At 32.5% G+C, this 24,585-nt stretch overlaps 1 protein-coding gene across 1 annotated transcript in view; it reads right to left on the minus strand.

The window, feature by feature from the left end:
* The window catches only part of RhoGAPp190 (Rho GTPase-activating protein 190), a 70,512-nt gene that overhangs the window by 37,721 nt on the left and 8,206 nt on the right, over positions 1–24,585 (minus strand). The window contains 12 exon segments of the mRNA XM_088243060.1: positions 1,571–1,685; positions 3,184–3,265; positions 5,256–5,405; positions 7,116–7,231; positions 9,245–9,431; positions 11,779–11,873; positions 13,460–13,616; positions 14,696–14,902; positions 15,354–15,454; positions 16,974–17,219; positions 19,046–19,251; positions 23,494–23,638. Coding sequence (XP_088099186.1) covers positions 1,571–1,685; positions 3,184–3,265; positions 5,256–5,405; positions 7,116–7,231; positions 9,245–9,431; positions 11,779–11,873; positions 13,460–13,616; positions 14,696–14,902; positions 15,354–15,454; positions 16,974–17,219; positions 19,046–19,251; positions 23,494–23,638 — 1,807 coding nt within the window.

Consider the following 24,585-nt stretch of genomic DNA (forward strand, 5'->3'; position numbering starts at 1 on the left):
TGCTTAAAACAGGCTGGTCAAAATATAAAACAGCTGTTTTCTAGTGGGCAGATAAATCTTAAACATATAAATTCAATTACTCTGAATTCGGGCAAAGAACTTTCAGGTTTCTGGGCCCCAAAATATTCAATATGTTACCCGAACATTGCAAAACCATGACCCGGATTAAATTAAATAAATCTGAAAAAATTGGTTACTGGGTTTCGGTAGAGAAAAATCGGAAAATTTACTTATAAATATTCTTAAATAATAAATGGTATAAATAAATATTGTATAACTGTAAAATAAATTAATTAGTAGTTAGTAACGTAATTGTTTATTTTGCATAAAAATGTCTGCCTCAAAACAGATTGTACCTATAATCCTTGAAATATAGCTTGATTAAAATGACAGCTGTCAAACTAATGTCATTGGTGATGGGAAATTACTGATCACTAATCAAATCGATTTTATCAGTTTTTTTATTCAATCATGAAACTCAGTTTCCGAAAATTGATATAAAAACGCAAAACAAGCCTATTAAAGTGTGTTTAACACAATTATTCACCAAAAAATAAGACATTTATACTTTTTTCATGAACAGAATCAAATTAATTATTTTTTTATTTGATCAATTTGTCCCATCTCTAACGTTTTTGCAAAATGTTGTAACCTTGTAAGAACGTCGTTAATAATTAGGTTTATTTTAGTTTATTTTTAGTTTTAAAGCTGATTTTATATATTCATGTTGATTTATGTGTCAAGCATTGTATTAAAAAAATAAATTAACACGCCAGATACGAATGATTTTTCGTGTGTCAATATAAATATGTCAATATGTCATTCTAATCGAGCTATATTTTAAGGACTAGACATGATCCAGAGAAATCTATTGCCTAAGTGTGTATGTAGTAGATTAAGAAATTGTTATTTTTTGTTAATAAACCATTATTTAAAATTATTTAGATTAGAGAGGGAAAACATTTTTGAGAAGGGAATATGGAGGTCTAGGCATTTACAGGGCTTATGACCTGTTCATCCATGTGAAAAACCATTTTTATTATTATTAATTATACACATTACATGATGAGAAATAAGAGGACGGATAAGGAGTTTGGAGGGGCCAGAAAATATCAGTAGAGAAACTCAATCGTCTAAAAACATTTTTTTTTCTACTTATCAAAATATTGTTGATAAATTACCTGGTGCATGAAGAAGTATAGAAACTGAAAAAATAATATTTTCAGGCGTTGCCTAGTATGTAGGTGAAATAATTCAATTAGATGAATCTCACCCGCATAAATAAAGGTTTCAGCTCTTTAACTTCACAAACATCAACAGATGAAAGAATTGAAGGAATACAGATGTTCAAATATAGGCAGAATGGTGAATGTTACACAGTGTGTAAAGTGGCCACTTAAACCAGCCATTGACAGGTCATAAGCCCTGTAGATGCCTATACTTCCATATTACCTTCTCTTAAATGTTCTTCATCTCTGTTGTAATATGTTAATATAAACAGCTCCCCGGGGAGTTGAATCCAGTCCTTGTCTACAAAAATTTGGACAAACTCGAAATATTGTTTACATACCGTTAGGTTTAAAGTTGGGGATGTGATGATCTAGTGTAGTCGACGATCGGCACGCTATTCTTCCAGACGTCGCAGATTCTATTCTTAGCAAAACCTCGTCAGTTACTACGGGAGACTGAAATAACAATAGTATTTAGTTATGTAATCGCCATTCCTCAACCAGATCTACGTAATGGCATTGCGATGGTACACCAAATCCAGCATACCTCGATCAGTTGATCAAACAAATTTTTTCCATGTTTATTTATTTATTCAGCGTAAGAAAGTGGCCATAGCTAGCGTAGCGTATTTGCTTACCATACTCAAGGGATCAATTCCTGGCACGTCGACTATTGTGAAAACATTTAGTAAATATATAATTTTACATTTGGTAATGTATCCAAAATAAAATAAGTTTATTGGATTATAATTCTACTTTATTATTTATAAAATATACAAAGGGTATATTGTGATGCGTTTCGTCTTGCTAGGACATTTTCAAACAAACTAACTTAAATATTTACAAAGTTTCCTTATATGCTAAAAATAATTACTGTTTTATGTTGGTGGATTTCTATACAAGGCAAAATAAGTAGAGTAATTAAAAATCAATTAGGGTATACTGAGTATATTTTGGTTATATTGGGGAAAACTTTTCATTATTTAAAAATATTTGTAAGGATATGACTTTAAAATGAATATAATAATTATGTATATAAATATTGTTTTCTTTTATACAGGTTTATTTTGAAAAATATTGTTGAAACTCTATAGAGTTTACCCTTATACAGGGTGTTCTTTAAACCCTGTTACATCCGAAACCACGATGATCAGTATGAGCAAGAAGACATATTAGCATATTTAAAACAATGTTTAGAACGCAGAATTTTTTTAAAAATAAAAAATTAAAAAAAACAAATAGTTGCTTACTTCTGCAGGGGAGAAGCAAGGGGGGCGTTGCCACGTGGTTGACGGTGTATCAGACTCCCCCCTCCTCTCTCCTTTGTAAATTTTATTCGTTCTAAAAATTTATTTTTATGTGCCAATATGTCTTCTTGGTCATACTAATCATCGTGGTTTCGGATGTGACAGGGTTTAAAGAACACCCGTATAAGATAAAGTCATACTCTTACAAATATTTTTTTAAATAATGGAAGATTTTCCCCAATATAACCAAAACATTCCTCTAAAATATACTCAATACATCCTAATTGATTTTTAATTACTCTACTTATTTTGGCTTGTATAGAAATCCACAAACATAAAACAGCAATTATTTTTAGTATATAAGGAAACTTTGTAAATATTTCAGTTAGTTTGTTTGAAATGTCCTAACAAGACAAAACGCGTCACAATATACCCTTTGTAGATTATATAAAAAATAAAGTAGAATTATAATCCAATAAACTTGTTTTATTTTGGATACATTACCTAATTGAATATGGAATTCTACCAAGTGTCTGCATACACAATAAATAAGTAATTTTACACTGCAATATTTTACTGTTCCTGGATTCGGGCCTAAAACATGACACTGGTATGGTGATACCTTCATGTAACAGATGACCGAGATACGCTGCACTGGGTGAGGGGAAATATAATGAAGATGATAAATGCTAAAATGCTGTACTTACTCCTAAAATGAGAAGGTTCAAGTTATCTGATTCAGGATCAAAATCCCATTCGGTGCCTTCCTGATTTTCTCCCGTCACAGATCTGAAAAACAACAAAAAAATGTTTTGATTGAATACTAATACTTTTAACAAAATATCCATTAATTATTAAAAGTCATTTTTGTCAAATAACCCACGCAGACGAGACGATCTTAGTGGTCATTTAAAAAAAATAACTTGAAATATTTTACTGCAAAAACTACTGATGTATGGGGCCTTACTTATTAGATTTCCTTATACCAGGTTTACATTACGAAATAACTATACCCGATTTAACTATTTATAACCGATATAAAAAAAGCTTACTTATAAAAATATTTATTACCTAAAATAACAATTCACAGGTTATTTCATGTTTCATTTTTTTAAACAGTCAACACTGATATGTGCGCGTGCGCAGTAACTTTTATAACAACAACAAACAAACAAACGTCAAAGTCAAATCAAGACTACTGTCAGCGTAATGGAGAACATGGAGAAAACTGTTAGAAAAAGAAATCGATCTTACCAAAGAAATAACATGCCTCATATTTTCATTAGATATACGATATTTCATTTTGAATTCTGTCTCGGAATAATCCTTAAAAGGGTCGGCTCTTTTTTTGTGCACGAGACGGTCGCAGGACTTCAAAATTGTTTAAAATGGAAAAAAACTAATAAACTATCCATTTTGATGACTGAAAAATATGACTTTTGACAGACTTTTCACACGCTTATTCCAGCGTTATACACATAATGTGCAGGTATAAGTTTCTATGGTCGCTATCCCAGATTTAAACCGAGTTTAACTCTATGCGAGGTTTATAAGTAATACTTTTTGCTGTACGATAATTATTCTACCACTATTCTCAAGCTTAACCTTATACCCGATTTATAAGTAAGGCCCATAATGTATTCCTCGGCGAATACATTATAACCAAATCGTATATGTATTGACAGGCATTGTGGCACTTGGTTAAGCACCCAACTGTGAAACTGACGTCGTGGGTAAGATTCCTAATTCCCGCTAATTTTTACAATTATTTTTCTTAATTTAATAATTTCTTTTTATTATTATTTGTAATAGACAGGCAGCATTTGCTGGTGCTCCTATAACTCGTGTACTCCTTTTTGTCTCCATTCTTCTTCCTTCAAAAAAGCATCCAAACATTTTTTCAACTGGTTGACCTAAATGGACTGGACAACTAGGCAATTTATTCCAGTCTGAAACTACCCTGCTGGAAATAAAGTTTTTCTTGGGATTGAACCCTGTAAATTGGAGTTGGTATAATTGCAGAAAAATTCAAGAAATATGTCTGTGTATGTATTTTTCATAACTTCCTTCTATATCCTCTCTTTACCATCTGTTGACAAGCCTCTAAAATAGAGGCTTATCGGGTTATTCCCTTTAAAAAAAAAACATAAAATATTCAATAAATATAAACAATATGAGTAACAAATAGATGCATCGTTGCGTTACTAGCCACATCTCATATTGTTGAAAGTAGTATGTTTTTATAGACCTGAAATCTTTTTACTGTGTTGGTTTCCAAGACAGACACTGTTAAGTACTGAATTTACATTTTCTATACTGGCAACTCAAATAAGACTAAATATCCTGTTCCTACCCAAATCCTTCCTATTTCAAATTCTTGTTCTTCTACCGTCCTGTGAGAAAATCACATGTGAAAAGTTGTCTCTCTGATAAATCTTTATCATATCCTGCGTCAGTACATTTCGTACAAAGTTAAGTTTAGTGTTATATAAACAGCCTAAATTATACAGTTTACCATCATTTACACGATACCGGTATCCGTGCTATAGCAATAATGAAGTGCTCCATATAAGAAACAATCGGAAGAACTTTAAAGTGAGTAACAATATCCATACAGTCCACTAAAATCTAATTCCCGCCGTTATCACTGTACAATGCCTGAAGGGCATTGAGCTGACCAAACAGACACTGTACTTTTATTTTTTTGAACGAGATGATTGAAATAAATGAGCGGTTTTGTGTATTTTCTACCATTGAAAATAGATTATAATTTTCTTACCCGAGCTGCTGGGAAAGTGTTGTGACAGCCATTTGGTCGGCGCAGTTAGGGAGGGCCGGGCAGTGTTCGGGAAGGGGGCAGTGTATGAAGCCCAGGTGTTGAAACAGGACCAGCTTCCTGTCCTGCTCCGCTTTATCGAGGATCTTGAATCTGAAGTATTGAGATACATTTCATGTAAAAAGTGTAGGTAGTCAAACTTGGTTATTACGAGGAAGACGGGACCGACTGAATTTGCTCGTTATAAGCATTACTCGTTACACCAGAGAAAAGTTTTTTTTAATCCAATCGCCATTGCATATTGTCACTATTGAAAATTATAATAAATGCTTACAAACATACCAGTTTCTAAATTTCAAATTGAGATAAATAAACATTAGTATTTTTTCACAATGTTGACAATGGATAGAGAAAACTTTTTACACACTTCAATATATTTCGTGCCGCGTTCTATTTTACAAATAATTGCCACTTTTTCGCAAATTGAAACGCTTCGGCTTGTTAGTAGTCATGTTTACAATTTGAGGGTTAGGTTTTAACTTATCTGACATCACCCACTTGTAATGTTCATGATGCGTTGACCATAGAACATAAATTACATTCATAAACTACAAAAGAAGTTGTAAATTGTAATGAGGTGCCGAGCCTGTGCTTACTTAGTTCACAAAGCTTGTATTTTTTACACGCAATTTCAACCATGCGTGTGATACTTTGTCAATGTTGTCGACGAAAACACCAATTAGGTACTTAGACACTTACATAGTATTATGAAAGTAAACCGATCCAAACGCCTAGCGGCATTGGTAATAAGTTAGTCCCCCATTTGGATTTTATTACTCAGGTTCTTATTTCGACAATGATGTTTTAAACATTGTAGAATTTTTGCTCAGCTGTTGACAATATTTTTGTTCAGTATGTCCGAGAAGAAGCTCGTTATAAAAGTGAATGGAGAAAACTTTTATAATCGGGTTGTGGTCCCGTGGCTAGTGTTGCGGACTCAAGAACCAGAGGTCCGAGGTTCGAACCCCACTCTACCCCAACTTGATTTCCATTTTCTAATAGTGAGTTAATTACAACTCGTTGAAAATGGCCACCACAATTGAAATATTTGGGTAAATTATAAGAATGCTAATATTTCTTTTTATTGAAACAAAAACAAAAAAAAACCACAAACTAAAATGTCAACTAATGCTTCCCCATTACATCTGAGATCTCGCTATTTCTGTGGTTGTTATAAACTCTTTGAAACTCTCGATCGACTCTACTATGAAAAATTATAAAAACAATTTATTGTTCTGTTCATTTATATTAATTAAACTTGGTTTCATTTGCGGCTTCGCTCCCATGATAGGTAGAAACGGGTTAATTTAAAATATTTACAAAATAGTCTTAAATTAAAGTCCTGCTGAGTTGCATACATACAACTCGTCAGCAGGATCTTATAAATTGCGTAGATTATTCACACTTAACCTACATTAATTAATTCGTTTTGTGGTATAACAATAAATAAAATCCGGATGGAATATTTATTTTTTTATAAAAAGTAGCCTGATTGATTATTGAAATATGTAAAAAAAAAGTAAGTTTACGCGCTTTTACATGACAATAAGCTCGGGCAGGTGACTTCCGCCATAGGAGCTGAAGCGTATTTTTATTTCGGGGGGGTGGCTCCCACCAAAAAAATTCTAAGGGTTAGTAACTGAAAAAGGATTCTATCCTATTTCGAACCATCAACTTGGCTCAGGACCGGGAGGAAAGAAGGCATATGATACACCCTGATGTTTAGCACTGAGCGAGATGAAAAAGAAGAATTAATTTGTTTTTTCTATAAGAAATGTTTCGTAATAGTTGAATTATTATTACCTGAAGTCGTCCTGAATAACTTCATTGATTTCTTTGATGTGATCCTGTGTTATAGCTCCCGAGGGAAATAAGCTCTTCAGGTGGTAAAACAAATCAGCGTGCTCCAAAAGTAATTCCTAAAAATATTGAGATTATTTAGAAATGTACACCTGGCATTTGGAAATTTGTTTCATTTTTAAATATAAAACCAAAAATAACCCGTGCCAAGGACCCATAATAATATTTTTTACTATGAGTACAGAAATATCTTTACATTGAGATTTGATTGCGTACACATTTAATATGTACAAAATATCAAAACAATAATATTATTGATAGATTTGGTGTTTATTTTGTAGAACTCCATATTTAAACTTATAATAAAAGAAATCAAACACTGATTTGAGTCTACTTAACACTTTATTTTATTTTTACAAATATAAAAACAAAAAATTCTCGACAATTGTTTCGCCTTGTTAGGGCATTTTCAAACAAATGTGAAGATTAGATGGATTGAATGTCCTTATAATAGTTATATAATTCAAGGTACTTAAGTAAACATAAAAATAGTGTTATGAACTATAGCATGTACATTAATCATAATTGAGGGAAAAACCAATAGTTAAGGGCAAGGCTAAGTGTTTTATATTTTTGAATTTTGGAAAAAAATAACAAAGTAAGTATTTATTGACGTACATGCATGTGTCGTGAGATAATTAATGAAGCTTTATAGTTTTATAACTTTATATAATTGATGTAGAAAATATATCAATAATATTATAATAGGTATTATAATATTATAATCAGTGTTTGATTTATTATATTATAAGTTTCAATAATATTATAACTGCAAAATGATATGTAACTTTCTATAAATTTTGAAAGAGTAATTTTATAATTACATTCTGCAAATGCTCTCACAAAGTCCAAATTCACTGTAACAGGGAAATATCACATACTACAAATACGGATAAAAATATATGAAATGGATTAAGAAAAATTCGGTGTATTTTCAAAATCAATATGGATATTGTGGAGAAATGTTTTCATACATAACTTTAAAAATAAAATGAAAAAAAAACGCAACATGTAAGGCATTAATTTAATTATTTTTTTTGCACCACAACAGGCCAGGATGCCCAATTACAGTGGTAATTTACATTACAGAACAACCAGGCTTGAGAAAAATCAAATTTTAATTTTTTGTGTTCTCACCGGGAATCGAACCCGGAACCTTCCGTGCGTGAGTCAAGCGTCTTGACCACTACACCACGGAGGCCGCGATATTTGTATATTTGATATTGATAATTGTGATATTGATAATTGTGACGTCAATTTTCGTGATGATGTTCTATACAAAATTTTAACGGTTACAAAGAAGAAAATGATTCAACTTCTAGATATTAGACAATTGATCAAAGAATCAAATTCAATGTTGCCAATGAAATAAACAAAATTATTAAAGGAATAGTTCCGAGATATTTTCAAAATAAACTAAAAAATAATGAGTTCTTTCATAACTATGCAACAAGAGGATCTAAAAATATAAGACTAGAAAAGAAATCAAAAGCAATGTCCCAGAACTGCCTTATGTACAAGGGAATAAAACTATTTGAAGAAATGCCAGAAAGCATAAAAAATGAAATTAATGTAAATATATTTAAAATTAAATGTAAAAAGTATATATGTGAAAAATATTAGGTAGTATATAGTTATAGTGTAAATAGTGAATTTAATTAATGAAAATGTACATATGAAACAGTTAATATTATAAATTAGGATACTAAGTGTATATTAGTGATAAATAATGTTAGAATTAGTATAGATGTAAATATTGTGTTGTAAATATATATTAGACTATGTTACATAGAACTAAATAAATAAATAAATAAAGTTTGAAATTAACATGAATCGTGACGTATTAGGCGTGTGGCCTAGTGGCCTATTTCATTCGTAGACCCTCATTACATTGAAATTGTAAAAAAAAGTGATGTTTCCCTATTTGTTAGAATTTTGACAGCTGTGTAATAATATATTGTCCTTGAATGAAATGAAATTTTTTATCAGCCCACCCAATACGTACATTTTTTTAAATACATGAAAATTGAAAGATGTGATTTCTAAGTTTAACTGGACAATGAGATTTTTACCTGAAAGTTAACTTTGGCAGCGTGATGCAGGTCCTTTTGGTGCTGATGGTAGATGGCGTTCTGTTCGCGTTCGCTGAGTGCCTCAAAGCATTCCCGTCCGAGGAAGAAAACCCGCACCTCGGACAGTCGTTTCCCGGGCGTCACGTAGCGAGTGTCTTCGAGAAGCTTCTTGAACTGGCGACCCCATCTGTGACAGAACAATACATTAATCTAACAATTATTTCCATTTCATTAACCCACCCTCCCCGGTGATGTGTAGCTAGTACACATTGCGTCTAATAACTATAATATCTTTATAAATATAATAAACATTGGGTTTAGATTTTCAGTATTCCTCCATTACACATTTACGTATCGACTGAAATAATTTGTTATTAAATAATAAGTACTTATTAGGCAAAAAAAAAAGCATTTTATCGGAAATCGGGGATAAATTATACTCAGTACACAGTATACCAATGTTTCCCATTGTTGCGTATGAAGAAAAGAGTAAAGAATTTACGTCCGTCGCAGTCAGTCACGTAGTCCAGTACTAGCTATTTAGTAGCTCTCGGGAAGTAGGCGCGTAAGCACGTTTTGCCTGAGTCGTTAGCGATACCCAATGGTTTTTTCATGTTTTCAGCAGTTAGATTTGAAATATTATCATCTTTGAATTAAATTATGGTTAATTAAAGCCATTCTCTATAAATATTATATTTTTCCCTTTTTAAATCTCTTACTTTTTTAATGTGAAGTGACTACACAGGACTGTAACGCGTGGGCGTTTTTAAGACAGTCAATGAAAGGTTAAAAGATTACTCTGTGTCCGTATGGATGAAAATTATGTGTGTGAAATAGAACCAGAATCCTAGATAAGTGTTTTCAACTCGGTGGATTTTTCAAATTGAAATCCTGAAAGGGAAAATCGAATGGAGATAAGACAGCCATTTTTTTTCTATGCTAAAGCTATGGTTTCCTAAGAAAGCGGTGCCAGAAAAAATATCCGGTCCAGGGCGCAGGACCACGATTTGGGAAGTTAAGCGAATTATCTTCAATTGTCTATAAAGTAAAATTGAATTCGCTGCATGAAATATCCAATATTAATATTATAATAATAAAAATACGTACCTATTCAGTTTCATTTATATTTTATTTATAATTTTGACCGACTCTGGTGACTCGTTTTAAAGCCCCTGCAGCCAGGAATCAAGAGTATCGACAGATATTTCAAAAGAGATAGAGAACCTGTATATATATCTGTACCTTAAAGGATAAACCACGGGGGTAACATTGAACAAAATGATCAAGAAACAAGATTTTGTGATTGTGCATTTTCCAGAACACGATAACTTTTGAACCGAATGAGATAATTATTTCAATCTCTAAAGAAATTTCAATGTAAAATAATGATTATTTTGATAATAAAAGTACAAATTAAAATATTAGTAGATACCTATAAGGAGCCATCGGAAGTGGAAAACTATCGTTTGGAGGAGAGTGCGATGTTTAAAAATCTGGCTACAAAGTTTAGTGCAAATTTGATTTTTTTTTTTAAATTTCTTGCAAAATCAAACAAAATTTCATCTTTTCAGACACAAAAATGTTCACCACTACACGAGAAAAAAACATTCCTTAACTGTTTGGGTCTTACTTATAAACCTGGTATAAAGTTACGCCTAGGCATATTGTTGGAATAAGGATGGGAATACTATCTTTATTATAGTGGTAGACTAAGGATGGTATTCTTATCCACTGTGCCTAGGTGTGACTATAGAAGGTTTATAAGTAAGGCGCATAATACCACTACTGGTTACGCCACATTTAATGTATGTGTGTTACACGTTGGATTTATTTGCTGCCTACTGAGCCCTGGTTAAGATGTTGCGATGCTTACTGTGGGTAGGTACAGCATTTTTGTCTCCGGCCCAACATATCCTATATTTTACATTATTCAAATGTATAGAACAAAAGAACAAAATAATAACCGAACTGTCAGTGTGCACGTGCTTTTGATATTCTCACCGCGATCAAAAAAAGTTATTTTTGCGATCAATAACTCACTTAATTCACTGTGTCATGTAATAACCATGTCCAAGTGCTCCTCTATCCTGACCACAGGATCTTATCTGATCTGATCCTTAATGCCACGAGAGAAGTTTCAAACGATAAGGTGTCAGAATCCCAGTACAAGTGTGGAAATTGCATTCGTTGTATTAGGGTTCAGTGGCAAAGTAGATAAAGATAACGCATCCCGCGAACCAGACCAATTTTGATCTGCCAACGGGCAGTGGTGCGATCAACTACGATAGCTTGCTGTTTGACGTTCTGCTCACAATCGCTCTTTAAGAAACTTGCACTATCTAGTTTTTAGAGATATTTTAATGACGGCATACGGCGTACATGAAGGCCGATAGATTACAGCATCGCTCTTTTAGAAAACTGTAGCTTATTTAGCCATTTTCTATGGTGAGAAAAAGCAAAGATTTGCAATTTAAAGGAATATTTTTTGAAAATAAAAATAACATATTCTTCATTTCAAATTCTCTATTACTTACTCTATCGTTCTCTGTTCTTGCTGAGAGTCCTGGAGATAGGTGCGGAATATTGCAGCGGCTTCTGGAGTATCCAAAACATCCATCGGTATTAATGGCTGTGGAAAACAACGATCCAGTTAAACGAAAATACATAATTAGGTTTCTTTTAAAAAAATAGATGTGGCTTTCTCCTGTCGGGGGGGATGAGGAATAGTGTTATGTATGTGAAATTGCACCAGAACCCTGAACGAGTGCTTTTTTGAACCCAATGACTACTTTCATAAAAATCATGAAAAAGGAAATCAAGTGGGGTTAAGTCTGCATCGTGATGTGGTGGATGTCGTGTTTGCCTTCAATGCTTGATGTCCTAGGTTCGATTCTCAGCAGGGTAGGCATGCAATTGGTTTTGAAGGTGGTTCTGCAACGCAATATATTTTATTGTTTATTGATCTGAAGCGGAAAGCTGATCATCTTACCTTCCATGTAACAAAAATGATCTAGATATGCTGGAATAAGAATGCTAATACAGTACCATATTAACTCTTTAAGACCGTGCTAAAAAAATCTTGACATGTTTTAAAATGCATGTATTTAAAAAAAAAAAATTTAACACATACGTATCCTGTTTAATGATCTATTTTCCATAATTTGTAAAAATAATTATACAATTTAGGCCAGTTATAGCAAAATACAACTGCAAATGCTAACAAAAAGCCTAAATAATATACTTCCTCTGAATGAATTCTAATAATTTATGGCATTAATTTGTATTTTCAGTACCTTAATACATTGGTTCTTTCATTTTAAGACTTACATTTATAAAAAATCAATGGACATGATCATAAACCGGATATGAAAATCGAAAATTAAATATTTAGGTGTAATGTTGGATTCAAAACTTACATTTCACCAAAACGCTAAGATGGTAATAAATAAGATTGCAAAAAAAATATCAATTTTGGGAAGGATCAGAAGATTTATTGATAAGGACTCCTGCAAAACTATTTACAAAGCAATTATTGAACCACACGTTAACTACTGTAGTAGCATTTTATTTTTATCAAACAAAGAAAACATAGATAAACTAACTGTATTACAAAATAAAGCCTTTAGAATCATTTTGAAAAAAAACAGATATACGAGAGTAAAGTCGATGGTAAATGAAATGAAATTATTAACATATAAACAAAGAATATTTTACAATACAATGATATTTGTTCATAAAATTATAAACTCTAATATAAAAACAGAATTTTTGAAAAAAATTGATCGGAACCAGCATGAACACGATCACAATACTAGAGAAAAGAACAAAATTAGACTTCCATTTAGGAAAAAGGCAAAGTCACAAAATTCAATTTTATTTAAAGCAATTAAAAAGTATTACGAAATGGAAAAAAATATTTATGAAGAAAAAAACATATCAAAATTTAAAATAATGGTCAAGACATATGTGATAAACAATTTATAAATTAAATATATTTTCAATGTTATTATTAGAACACGCATAACAATATGTATGATATGTGTGCCCTACTTTAATATTTAAATAAAAAAAAATAAAAAAAAAATGTCATTGCATCAAATTCTGGATTTGCATCCGTCTGCCTCTGAGATACAGAAATTAAGTCTTGTATTTTATGTAGGCTCATGTGACGAATAGGCAGATAATGGTGAATAGCATTAAAAATATGTTATTAACCTTTTCTCCGTCGTCCCCATCTTCCAGAATCTCCTCTTCATCATCTTCTGATCCCCCGGAGAGAGCTTCTTCTGTCCAGGATACATCTGACTCCAGGAAGTACCGACCTGCTTCCGGATGTGAACGGATCTGCCTGACTACGCGGCTCAAGTCATTTCTAAAAAAGATAAGAAAAAATCTGAAGTTGGTAATTAATTCAATTATTTACTGCATCACAAGAGAATCATAACCAAATCGAGGGGATAGATGAAGGATTGGAAGATTTAGGCTGAGGAGGAAGGATGAGGTAAAGATTCATGCAGCGCAACTATTAGAAAATGGGAATCAAGTTGGGGAATGGGATTCGAACCACGGACCTTCGAGCCGTGAGTCCGTGACACTGGCCACGGAACCATAACTCGATAATGAGGTACATGAATAAATGAAATCAATAGATAGCCTTAATTTATTTAAGATCAATTTTAAATGTGATTTCGATAAATTGTTACATTAAATAAGAATGAGAAACAACCTTTTGAACTTTTTCAAAGATGGTAAATGGTAATTATATTTATTAATTCATGCATTTCTATATATATATATATATATATACAGTTTTTTGTTTACTTTGCCTAGCTGTGTGAAACAGTACTTATGATTTTCTTGTTGTTTTACTGTAGAATGTTTTATTATTTAAACTTTCTACTGAATATGCTGTATAATTTTTAGATTAATTTTTTAAATATAAATCTTGTATAATTTTGGTTTAATTTTTTTTATATAAATCTTGGGTATAAGGTAATTCATGTTTTAAAAAAATATATATATTAAGCCAAATATGTTAATATTATAAATGTTTGTAAAAGGTAGATTTGCCATTTATGTTTATAAAATAAAATAAATAAATGTAATGTAATGAAATGTTTGTATTAGATCTTGAGACGTAATAAACTAACTTAATAAATTATAAATAAATAAGTAAATACATCTCACTTTTAATACGAAATCCAGTAGGTACGCAGGTACTTCTACAAGTTGCAAATTGGAAAACGACAGCTGAGGACAGACGGAGTTGGAAGCAAAAGTTGAAGAAAGCCAAGGTTTTAGCGCCATCGAAGAAAATTTACTGCATCACAACAGGTCAAGAAAACCTATTACTAAACGGGAATAAAGCGGTGCGTGTCGAGGCATGCTGTAGGCGCTCCTGTAGGTGGACCCAGAGTGTGTTGAATTCCCTAACTATTAGTATTGCCTTACCCCGCGTGCGTGTCGAGGCGCAGGCCGCGCAGCGCGTGCGGCAGGCGCAGCAGGTGGCGGCGCAGGCGCTCCTGCAGGCGGCGGTCTCGCAGCGCGCGCGCGTGGCGGCCCAGCAGGCGGCGCAGCGCGTCCTCGCCCAGCGCGCCGCCCAGCGCCGCCCACTCGGCGCGCGAGCCCAGCCGCCGGGAGGCCATGGCCCACGTTTCCCTGGGGAGAGAATAAACAGTCAATTTTTATTTGCTTTTTCATTTAATTACAGTGTGAATTACATTACAGAACAACCAGGCTTGAGAAAAATCACATTTTTTAATTTTTGTGTTCTCACCGAGAATCGAACCCGGAACCTTCCGTGCGTGAGTCGAGCGTCTTGACCACTACACCACGGAGGCCGCCAATACAAAGAGGAAAATTTGTTGGTAAACTATCAAACCAAAAAACCCACCAAAACTTTGAAATTACACCGCTCGCAATAAGAATAAAAATGGTAGTATCCGCGGTTTAAACTCTACTTTTCTACAACTGGAAATCACCATTTTCTAGTATTGGGTTAGTCACATCTCATTCAGAAACGCCCCCTAAATTTTAATATTTGGATGAACGAAAGGAACACAAATGCTTAATTTTTCAATTTAAAACATCTTTATGCTCCTAAACATACCTATGGTCAGTGACATGCGTTCTGATGAGTTGCTGGAAGGCTTCTGTGACTCCGTCCAGCTGGTCCTTTCTTCTGCCAAGCGCTTCCTGATAGCTGCAAACCTGAAAAGCGGAAAAATCTCCCTTGAATTGGTGTTCTCAATGGATCTGTGGTAGAATTCAAAAAGGTGAGGCAGCAAGAACAGTGTCGGGGCGGATGATGAAAATGCTGGTTTTAAACATGTAAAAAATTATTATTTTTTGTACAGAATAAAAAAGTGTCCCGTGCCGAGGGAAACATTTTACATTAAGTACAATGAAACATGCCTTAAATTAGTTATTTAGTATAGTTAACAAAATAATAAAAGAAAAACGTAATTAATCTAACTAACCTAATTGTCATCGTAAACATGATAAGTAATATCAACTAAAATAACTAATTGTTAAAAATATCTTTGTTCGGTATTCATGTACGGAGAAAATCATATGTCAACTAATGTTTCCTCATTACATCTGAGATTTCGCTATTTCTATAAGTGTTATAACCAAGTTCGACTGTATATTTACACAATTTCAAAAAACACAACAAATACTTAAAATTTTCACACAAATATACACATTTTCGTACAGAAAATTAAAATTTATTTTATAGATAATTGAAGCTAACATTCGAGTGTGTTATTATTATTATTACTAATAATGCACTAGCAGCCATTAAGCTGATGCGTGTATATCAAGTGTACATGGTTATTAAACATTATACATTGCTGTGTGCATCTAGTTAACATTCACTGAACTAGCACCAATCACTTTCTCGGGAAGGCCATTCCATTTCTCCACAACTCGGGTCGTCAGGAAGTTCTTCCTAAGGTTGGATGAGAAGGAGGTAGTGTTGAGTTTCAATGAATGACCTCTGAGATGGCGGTTTTCATTCATAGCGAACATTGATTTCAACTTGGGTACATTATATTGCTGAGTTAAGATCAAGTCACCACACTGCCTCCGCTTTTCCAGTGAACTTAACCCGAGCTCCCTTAAGCGGTCCTCGTATGATTTATTTCTTAGAGAAACTACCATTTTAGTTCTCTAGCTCTTCTCTGGACTATCTCCAACAGCTCTATGTCTTTTTTTAAATAGGGACTCCAGATTTGGTAGGCATACTCCAGGAGTGGACAAACATATGTTTCATAAATTTTGAGGAACAAATCTTGGGTGATGTGTTGCGGCTATCTTTGGCATATCTTGAGCATGGTCTTGACGTGCATTGTAATCGTGGCTCAGTTTAGAAAAGATTAAAGAAGAGTCCATTCAAATCATTAATACCCTCTGCTTTATGTGTGAGTAACAAAAAGTTTTCATATAAATCATTGCCAAAGTGCGATGTACCTGTCAACTCCACAACTTCGACGCCATCTATTGGCCAAAGTCTCATTCTCACATATTGGATGAAATAAAGATGTCAATCTAATATTTACTTACCATTCTCTGACAGGTGCAACATCTTCAACCATTTTAGTGTGCCTAATTATACAAAGGGAATTTGTATACATATTGACATGGTTCATCAAAAGGCACTAACACATTAACATAGGGTAATAAACATTCAAACGCTGTAAGAGTGTAAATGTTGTCTCCGGCCTACCTTGAGCCTGGTCTTGGCGCGCTCGACCATCTGCGCGAGCAGCAGGAAGGCGTGGTCCACGTTGATCCCCAGGTGGCTGGAGGTCTCCACGAGCGGCACAGCGGCACGCCACTCGCGGCGCGAGCTCAGCAGGCGCTCGGCCGCGCGCACGCCGCGCTCGGCTGCCTCGTCGTGCTTCGTGGTTACCAGCACCACGGGCTTCTTGGTCTTCAGCACATTGCTGAGGATGCCGCTCACCAACTCCGACTGGGGGAAAGAGACATCTCGATTATTACCAAGTTTTTTTATAACAATTACAATTCTTTTTTAAATGGTACTCATTGAGAAAACCATTTATTTTTTATTGTGTTTGTAATTTTAGGAATATTTACTAAATAGAAATGACATTATTTTAGGATGTCACTCCGCATTATGATAGACTATTTTTTTTTCTTTAACGTTATGGGAAATGCCAATATATGAAGGGTACATGGCATGAATGGGCTCATTAGCAAATACATAATTTTACAGGTGACCAAAATGAAGAATACCAACCTTATTTGTGGGCTGGATTAATTTACCTAACAAAATAGGTTTTCAATTAACGTAATATATGTTTTTCAATCACAGAGAAAAAAGAAACATTACGTCTACTTTATAAATTTTAAAACAACTCCTTTCTTGAACTGACAGAAAAAGAGCTCATTGCGGCAATCTTCGCAATTTGCCAGCCTTGACCCCATACTTATTTCCTACATTTATAATACAGGGAGCCAAAATTTGCTAGTTTTTAATATTTTATTTTATCAAACTCATTCAGAAGAAAAACAAGACAATAATATCTCGAAAATATAAAAAATGTGAAGAGCCCGTTTTAGCCGTGCACTCTTCAAACATAATATATAAAATCAGAATACGCAAATGACATAGATATATTTCTTATTTCGCATTTTACTGAGTTTCAAAATATTTTTATAGACATATTTATATATTTTCATGGTTTTTTACTATGTTTTCACTGCATTTATTACTTTGTTTTTATAATTTTTTTTTTTGCTACGTTTTTTACTACATTTTTACTATGTTTTTACTACATATTTTTTTGTTTTTACTACATTTTTACTATGTTTTTGATACAATTTTACTATGTTTTTATTACATTTTACTATGTTTTTACTACATTTTTTACCATGTTTTTACTCCATTTTTTACTTTGTCCTGTATCTTTATAACTGTTTCTATAAATTGATTACTGTTTTTTATATTTTTTGACTGTCTTAGAACGGGGTAAATAACCCTAGTTAGACAGTCAAAGCAAATTTACATAAATTATAATTTTGTGTATGTAATATAATGATAATAAATAAATAAATAAAATAAATAAATATTTAATATAACACTTTTGAATTTTAAAAGGCAGTGTATCAATTTACTATCTACAAATTGCAATACCTAAATAATACTTTGTTGATTTCAATTGTTTACCATTTATTGACTTATATCCGTATTATAAATTAGTATTTTTCTAAATTCTTCTAATTTTAAGATTATTTTAATATAACCTATACGAAAAAATGTACTCCTGTTCTCCACTGCATTATATGTATGTATTATCTATCTGCTATTGCTCTTTTTTTGTGTAAAATGCATTTCTGTCTTCATATTTAAAAATGTACTTCTGTTCTTTCCACTTTTATACTAATATGTAAAGATGATATTTTTAATATTTTTCTTTTTCTTCTAAAAATCATTTATATATTTTTTTTGCTACTTTTGTGTAGAATACATGTCTGTCTTTATTTGTATATATGTATGTAAAACATGTAAAAGCCTAAAAGGCGTTTAAATAAATAAATAAAACAATTACATTTAATTGTAATGTTTAATTTTTCCAAATAAACTATAAAAAAAGCTAGTAAATCAATAAATCACATTATGATAGTGTTAACATAGAGTAGTCTATCCCTTGGTGGATGTAGAATACAGATCTGTTTGTGAAATAGAACTAGATCCCTGGACGAATATTTTCTACAACAATGCGGTGCTCTATGCACTACCGGGTGAAGATGAGGGCTTGATGATGATGATTTTACCTGTTTTTCCCAAGAGCGTCCCGGCACGTGGCTGACGTCGTACACGCACAGGAAGCCATCGATGGCGAGCCTCCCATCCGGCAGCAACCGCTGCTCATACTCCTTCTCTATGCCGAGCTGGTTCTTGCACACGTACATGAGCTTCTCGGCCGACTGGAGTCGAAGGGCGGCGCATCGCTTGTAGTACGGCTCCGTCTTGCCGCCAGCTAGTAAATCAACGAATCTAAGTATCATCAAAGCAATTTCAAGATTATGCGTCTTGGTCAGTTGTCACGGACCTTATAATAACCATCCGATGAGCCGACCGAGGCCGTGCCCCAGATTACATTTGAAAAATAAATTACTGTTTCCAGGGGTGGTATTCTGAATGCTTTAGAATATTAGCTTTGACAGAATCTAGATTACAACATGCCCTGCAGCTAAAGAACACATGGCGGTTGGAAACCTAGACCTTATTTATAGTTGAAATATAAAGTTAGAAATAATTTCATAGTTTATTTCATTTGAAAAATATAAAGGCTAATATTACTATGCGTCTTGCAGCTAAAAAGCGCATGGACGAGAAGTTCTAGCAACTTATAAAAAATATCAAATTAATATTTGAAGCACTAGCTTTGTAATTATTCGTTACAATTCAATTAAGTTCTAGGACCAACTATCACATGCACTCGCCTATCTCTAGGCTCCACAGATATGATAATCAGTATGAGGATAAAGCTGATATATTTGGTTCTGGACTTGATAGTTATAAAATGAGTCTGATTTATTTTTTTCTCTCGCATTATAATCCTTAAACATTTCTTTATGTTTAAAAATGTTTTCCTTTTTTGCTTTTATTTCAATTATATTTTCGGTTACTTATGTATATTTACATGTTACTATTATAGTTATTATGTATTTATATACGTACATGTGTTTTTTTTTTTTTTCATATTCATGTTCAATGTATATATTAAAGGCAATTTATGCCCTTTATGTAAAAATAAATAAATAATTAAAATAAAACAACTTTATGTTGAACAAATTATTTTTTATTTTTTTACCCACCGGTTTTGTATTATTATACTTTGATATAGAACCTTGTGTAGCTTTAAAGGCGGTCGGTAAATTTAAAAAAAAAAATTGCACAGAAAAAAGTTGTTTAATTTTACTTGTAAATGATATTTTTTTAAATTACAAAAATAATACAGTTCTGTGTTAAATAGAACCATAATAATTTACTAATGTTTTCCACTCGATAGCTACTCTTGGATAAAAATCCTGAATAAGGAAATCGAGAGGAGATTAGTCCGACTCGTGGTGCTTTTCGCAGAGCTTTTGCTTACCATGCCTAAGGTCCCAGTTTCAATCCCTGGAAAGGTCGTATTAAATGTGCGTAATTAGACAAGATTTTTTCACTACATTACGAAGCTTGTTTAGTAGCAACTTAAATAGATTAGAAATATTAGTTTTAAAGATTTAATATCAATATCTCAAATGTTTTACCGTCTCGTGGTAAAATGGTCAGCGCGTTTGCATAGTATGCAAAATTCGATTCCCAATATGATCGACATGAAATATTTATTTATTTATCTATTTAAAAGCTAGGCAACTCAGACCATTTGTTCTTCCTGAACGCAGGATAAATTTACCGTTGATGATGCCTGTGGGGAGAATGATTGGTCTGTTGAACAGCCTACCGACAGAGGTGGATCTTTTCCATGCTGGGATAGCCAGTTTTAGACACTTCCTCTCTAACTATGTCTCATAATGTTACCCGATTTAATAAACTATTATATGTAAATGTATCTACAACAAACTACAGTGCACACTCGCCAATAAGGAGAATTCATACATTTGCAAATGAATACGCAAATGACGTAGATATATTTAATATAACACTTTTGAATTTTAAAAGGCAGTGTATCAATTTACTATCTTCAAATTGTAATACCTAAATAATACTATGTTGATTTCAATTGTTTACTGTTTATTGACTTATATATGTATTCTAAAAAAGTATTTTTCTAACTTCTTCTAATTTTAAGATTATTTTAATACAACCTATACGCAAAAATGTACTCCTGTTCTTCACTACAACATATGTATGTATTTTTATGTATCCTCATATATTTTCTACTAATATGTAATTATTTTTTTTATTTTTTTTTTTTTCTCTTTCTCTTCTTAATTCAAGTTTATTTTTGCTCCTTTTTTTGTACAAAATGCATTCCTGTCTTCATATTTAAAAATGCACTTCTGTTCTTTCCACTTTTATACTAATATGAAAAGATGATATTTTTCTTTTTCTTCTAAAAATCATTTATATATTTTTTGCTACTTCTTTGTAAAATGCATGTCTGTCTTTTTTTTTGTATGTATGTATGTAAAACATGTAAAAGCCTAAATAATAAAATAATGTGTATTAGTGACTTATTCGTCATTGTTTACTATTGTTTTTATGTACTATATGTTGGACCTTAACAGTCAATTGTGATTTTTTTTTAACATGTTTTTATAATTTATTTAATTATTCATTCAATCAAAATTACACTTGTATAACTATTAATGAACTTATAAGGGCTTTTTAGGCTGTGCCCGTGCTAAGCCATAATAATTAACAATAAAAATTACATAAATAAATAATAATAACATGTGACACAATAAAATAACAATCCAGAAAAACAAGGTATAAATAATAAAATTCCAAAGAAGACATTGTAAAAAAATAATCAGATACAAATATTAAAATATAATATATTTTACCTAATAGTATAATTTATGTACATTGTAATAGGCAAAAGTGATTTATTGTACAGTTAAATAAATAAATTTAAAAATGTGTTTTGACACTAGAATATTTCTTAGTCCTTGGACTGGCACCTGAAGCGTTAGACTGATCATCTTGCCTTCATGTAATAAAAATGATCAGCCAATGTCGATGGAATGATAATGATGATAATCTCTAATGATTATATTGCAAATTTGGACTTTTGCATCATCATCATTCCCTTTCCGCACCTAATGATGCATAGGGCACAGCATTGGTACACCAATCGCAGTTTATCTTAATGATCAGTCTTACGCTTCAAGTACCAGTCCAGGGCCTATGAAATATTCTAGTGTAAAAACACCCTTTTAAAACAATATTTCATTTCAACCATCGAGACCTGTTGCATGGTGGGCTAACGCGCTGCCCATTACACCACAAGGCCGACTTTGGCATAGACTGGACTAACATTTAATTTAACTAAAAAAAAAAAAAAAAAAACAGATTTTTACATTATAACATCCAAACACATGAAAATCAACTAAACATCATTTTTTTGTATTTAAAAATATTATTTTCTAGATATTATTATACCAATTTCAATTGCCAATTCATATTTTTGCAACAGTTAAATAAAAAAATAAATATAAATGTATTATCACAACAGAAAAAAGCACCTACAAAATATCGATTGTTCACATTTAAATTAGTATAATTATTTTATCATTTAATTCAAAGGGGTGAGAATTTGCAATGGCCAATTTTTAAATGACTATTAAATAAACCTTATCTACAATTACAAATCTACCATTAAAAAAATGTCAAGTCTGATAACAAAGAAAGTCCGTTAGAAAATAAAGGCAAGGAAAACCACAAATTGAAATGAAACGTGTCTATTTAGAGAAGCAATAATTTTTTGAGTATGTCCAAATGTTAGTAGACAGGCTGGACTTTATTTCATAGAGAGTTATAGTTTTTTTTTTAAATATATTTTTTTATATGGGAGTTGCTTTATTATTTACCTTGCTTATAATATACAAGGTTTATTTATAAAAAAGTGGATTTTTCTGCAATTAAATTTCTTTAAATTTATCTAAACTGTTAGGATCAGGAAGGATATACTTATGTGGACCAATCGAGAACTTCTCAGCATTTGCTCATGTGGAGAGGAAACCACTTAAAACTCTTCAGGAGAAGCCGACCTGTTGGCAGTAGTCAACAGGCCTTCCGTTCCACTAGAGTAGTGTTCGGCATTTTCTTCCCTACTTTGGTTTATTTTACCAATTGCCTGCACTATATTGACCATGTAAGGGAGTTATAGTAGGTGAACCTCACCCACATCAGATAAAGGTTTCAGCTCTTTTACTTCACGAAAATAAACAGATGGAAGAGTTGAGGAAATGCGGATATTTAAACAATGGTGAATGTCAAACCAGCCAATGACAAGTCATAAGCTCATTAAATGCCTAGACTTGCAAAATCCCATCTCAAAAATGATTTCCCCCCTGTTGCTAAAAATTAAAAAAAAAAACTTAAAATTCTCATTTTTAAGCTATTTTTACGATTCAATTATAATTTTTTTACTTCTGAGGTCGTCTAGTCAGATTTTACATCATGCATTTTTCAATAGGATTTTTTAACTAGAAATACAGATAGTTTGTAGGTGCGATGTTGTGATAATAACCTGAGGAGTAATTACCCTTAAACGGTTGGAAGCAAGCGTCATCCACAAACTCTGTTTGTTCCACTATGTTGAAGCCGACTTCCTGGTCATCTAGTTCTTTGCTGACGCTGCCCCAATACAAGAAGTGGTCATTGTTAACCACTCGGCCGCTGAAGTCCGTCTGGAAAGAAAAATATAGCTAGAGTTAATATTCAATGAAAGGGAATATATATTTATTACATGACTTTGCGAAAGTACACATCTACCAGAAACTCTGAAATTGGGAAAATAAATTTCAGGTTTTTGGGCCCCAAAATATTCAATGGGTTACCCTTACATTGTAAAACCGTGACCCGGATTCAATTGAATAAAATTGCAAAAAACTGCTTACTGGGTTTAGGACGAGAAAAGTCAGAAGGATTACGAAATTATTCATATTATAGATAACTTATATAGCGCCATTTTTGTAATATAATACCTCAAGGGCGCTTTTCAAAGTGATTCTATAGATAATTAAATTTAATTGAAGCTTTTAAATTGGTAATGTGAAAAAAAATATATTTTGTTATCACATGCTATGGATTTATCCAAATGATTTAGAGAACGTGTGGGTTTTAAGTTTTTTCCGAAACATCACTTCACTCTGCACAATAAGTTTTTCTGGGTTATTATGCCGTGTGTCGTTCGTACTTTTTACCGACGTTACAGCGACCTGATGATGGACGCTGTAACGCGATCCGAAACGTCGGCAAAAAGTACGAACGACACACGGCATAATAACCCAGAAAAACTTATTGTGCATCTTAACGGCCGTGAAAATCTAAGAAGTTTAATCATCACTTCACTCTGACAGCCTTGCGCCTCTGCTGGGAGAGCATTCCATGCCATAGGGCCCAAAACAGATTCATTAAAACACATTTGTAAATAATAAAAAGGACAATTAATTTTGTAGATTAATTAATTGTAGATTAGTGGTAGTCATGTTTTGCTTATTTTGATCTACGCATAAACAAATGATTTAATTCATAATTAAAGATTTTCATAAAAATACATAATTCAATAAAACACCAATGTAAAGTTTCAACTATTTTTCAAAATAAACGTTTGTAAATTAAATCAATATTGAAA

This window comes from Micrasema longulum, unplaced genomic scaffold (genome assembly GCF_059751315.1).
Source record: "Micrasema longulum isolate JH-2025_06_02 unplaced genomic scaffold, ASM5975131v1 h1tg000184l, whole genome shotgun sequence".
NCBI classification, from domain to species: Eukaryota; Metazoa; Arthropoda; class Insecta; order Trichoptera; family Brachycentridae; genus Micrasema; species Micrasema longulum.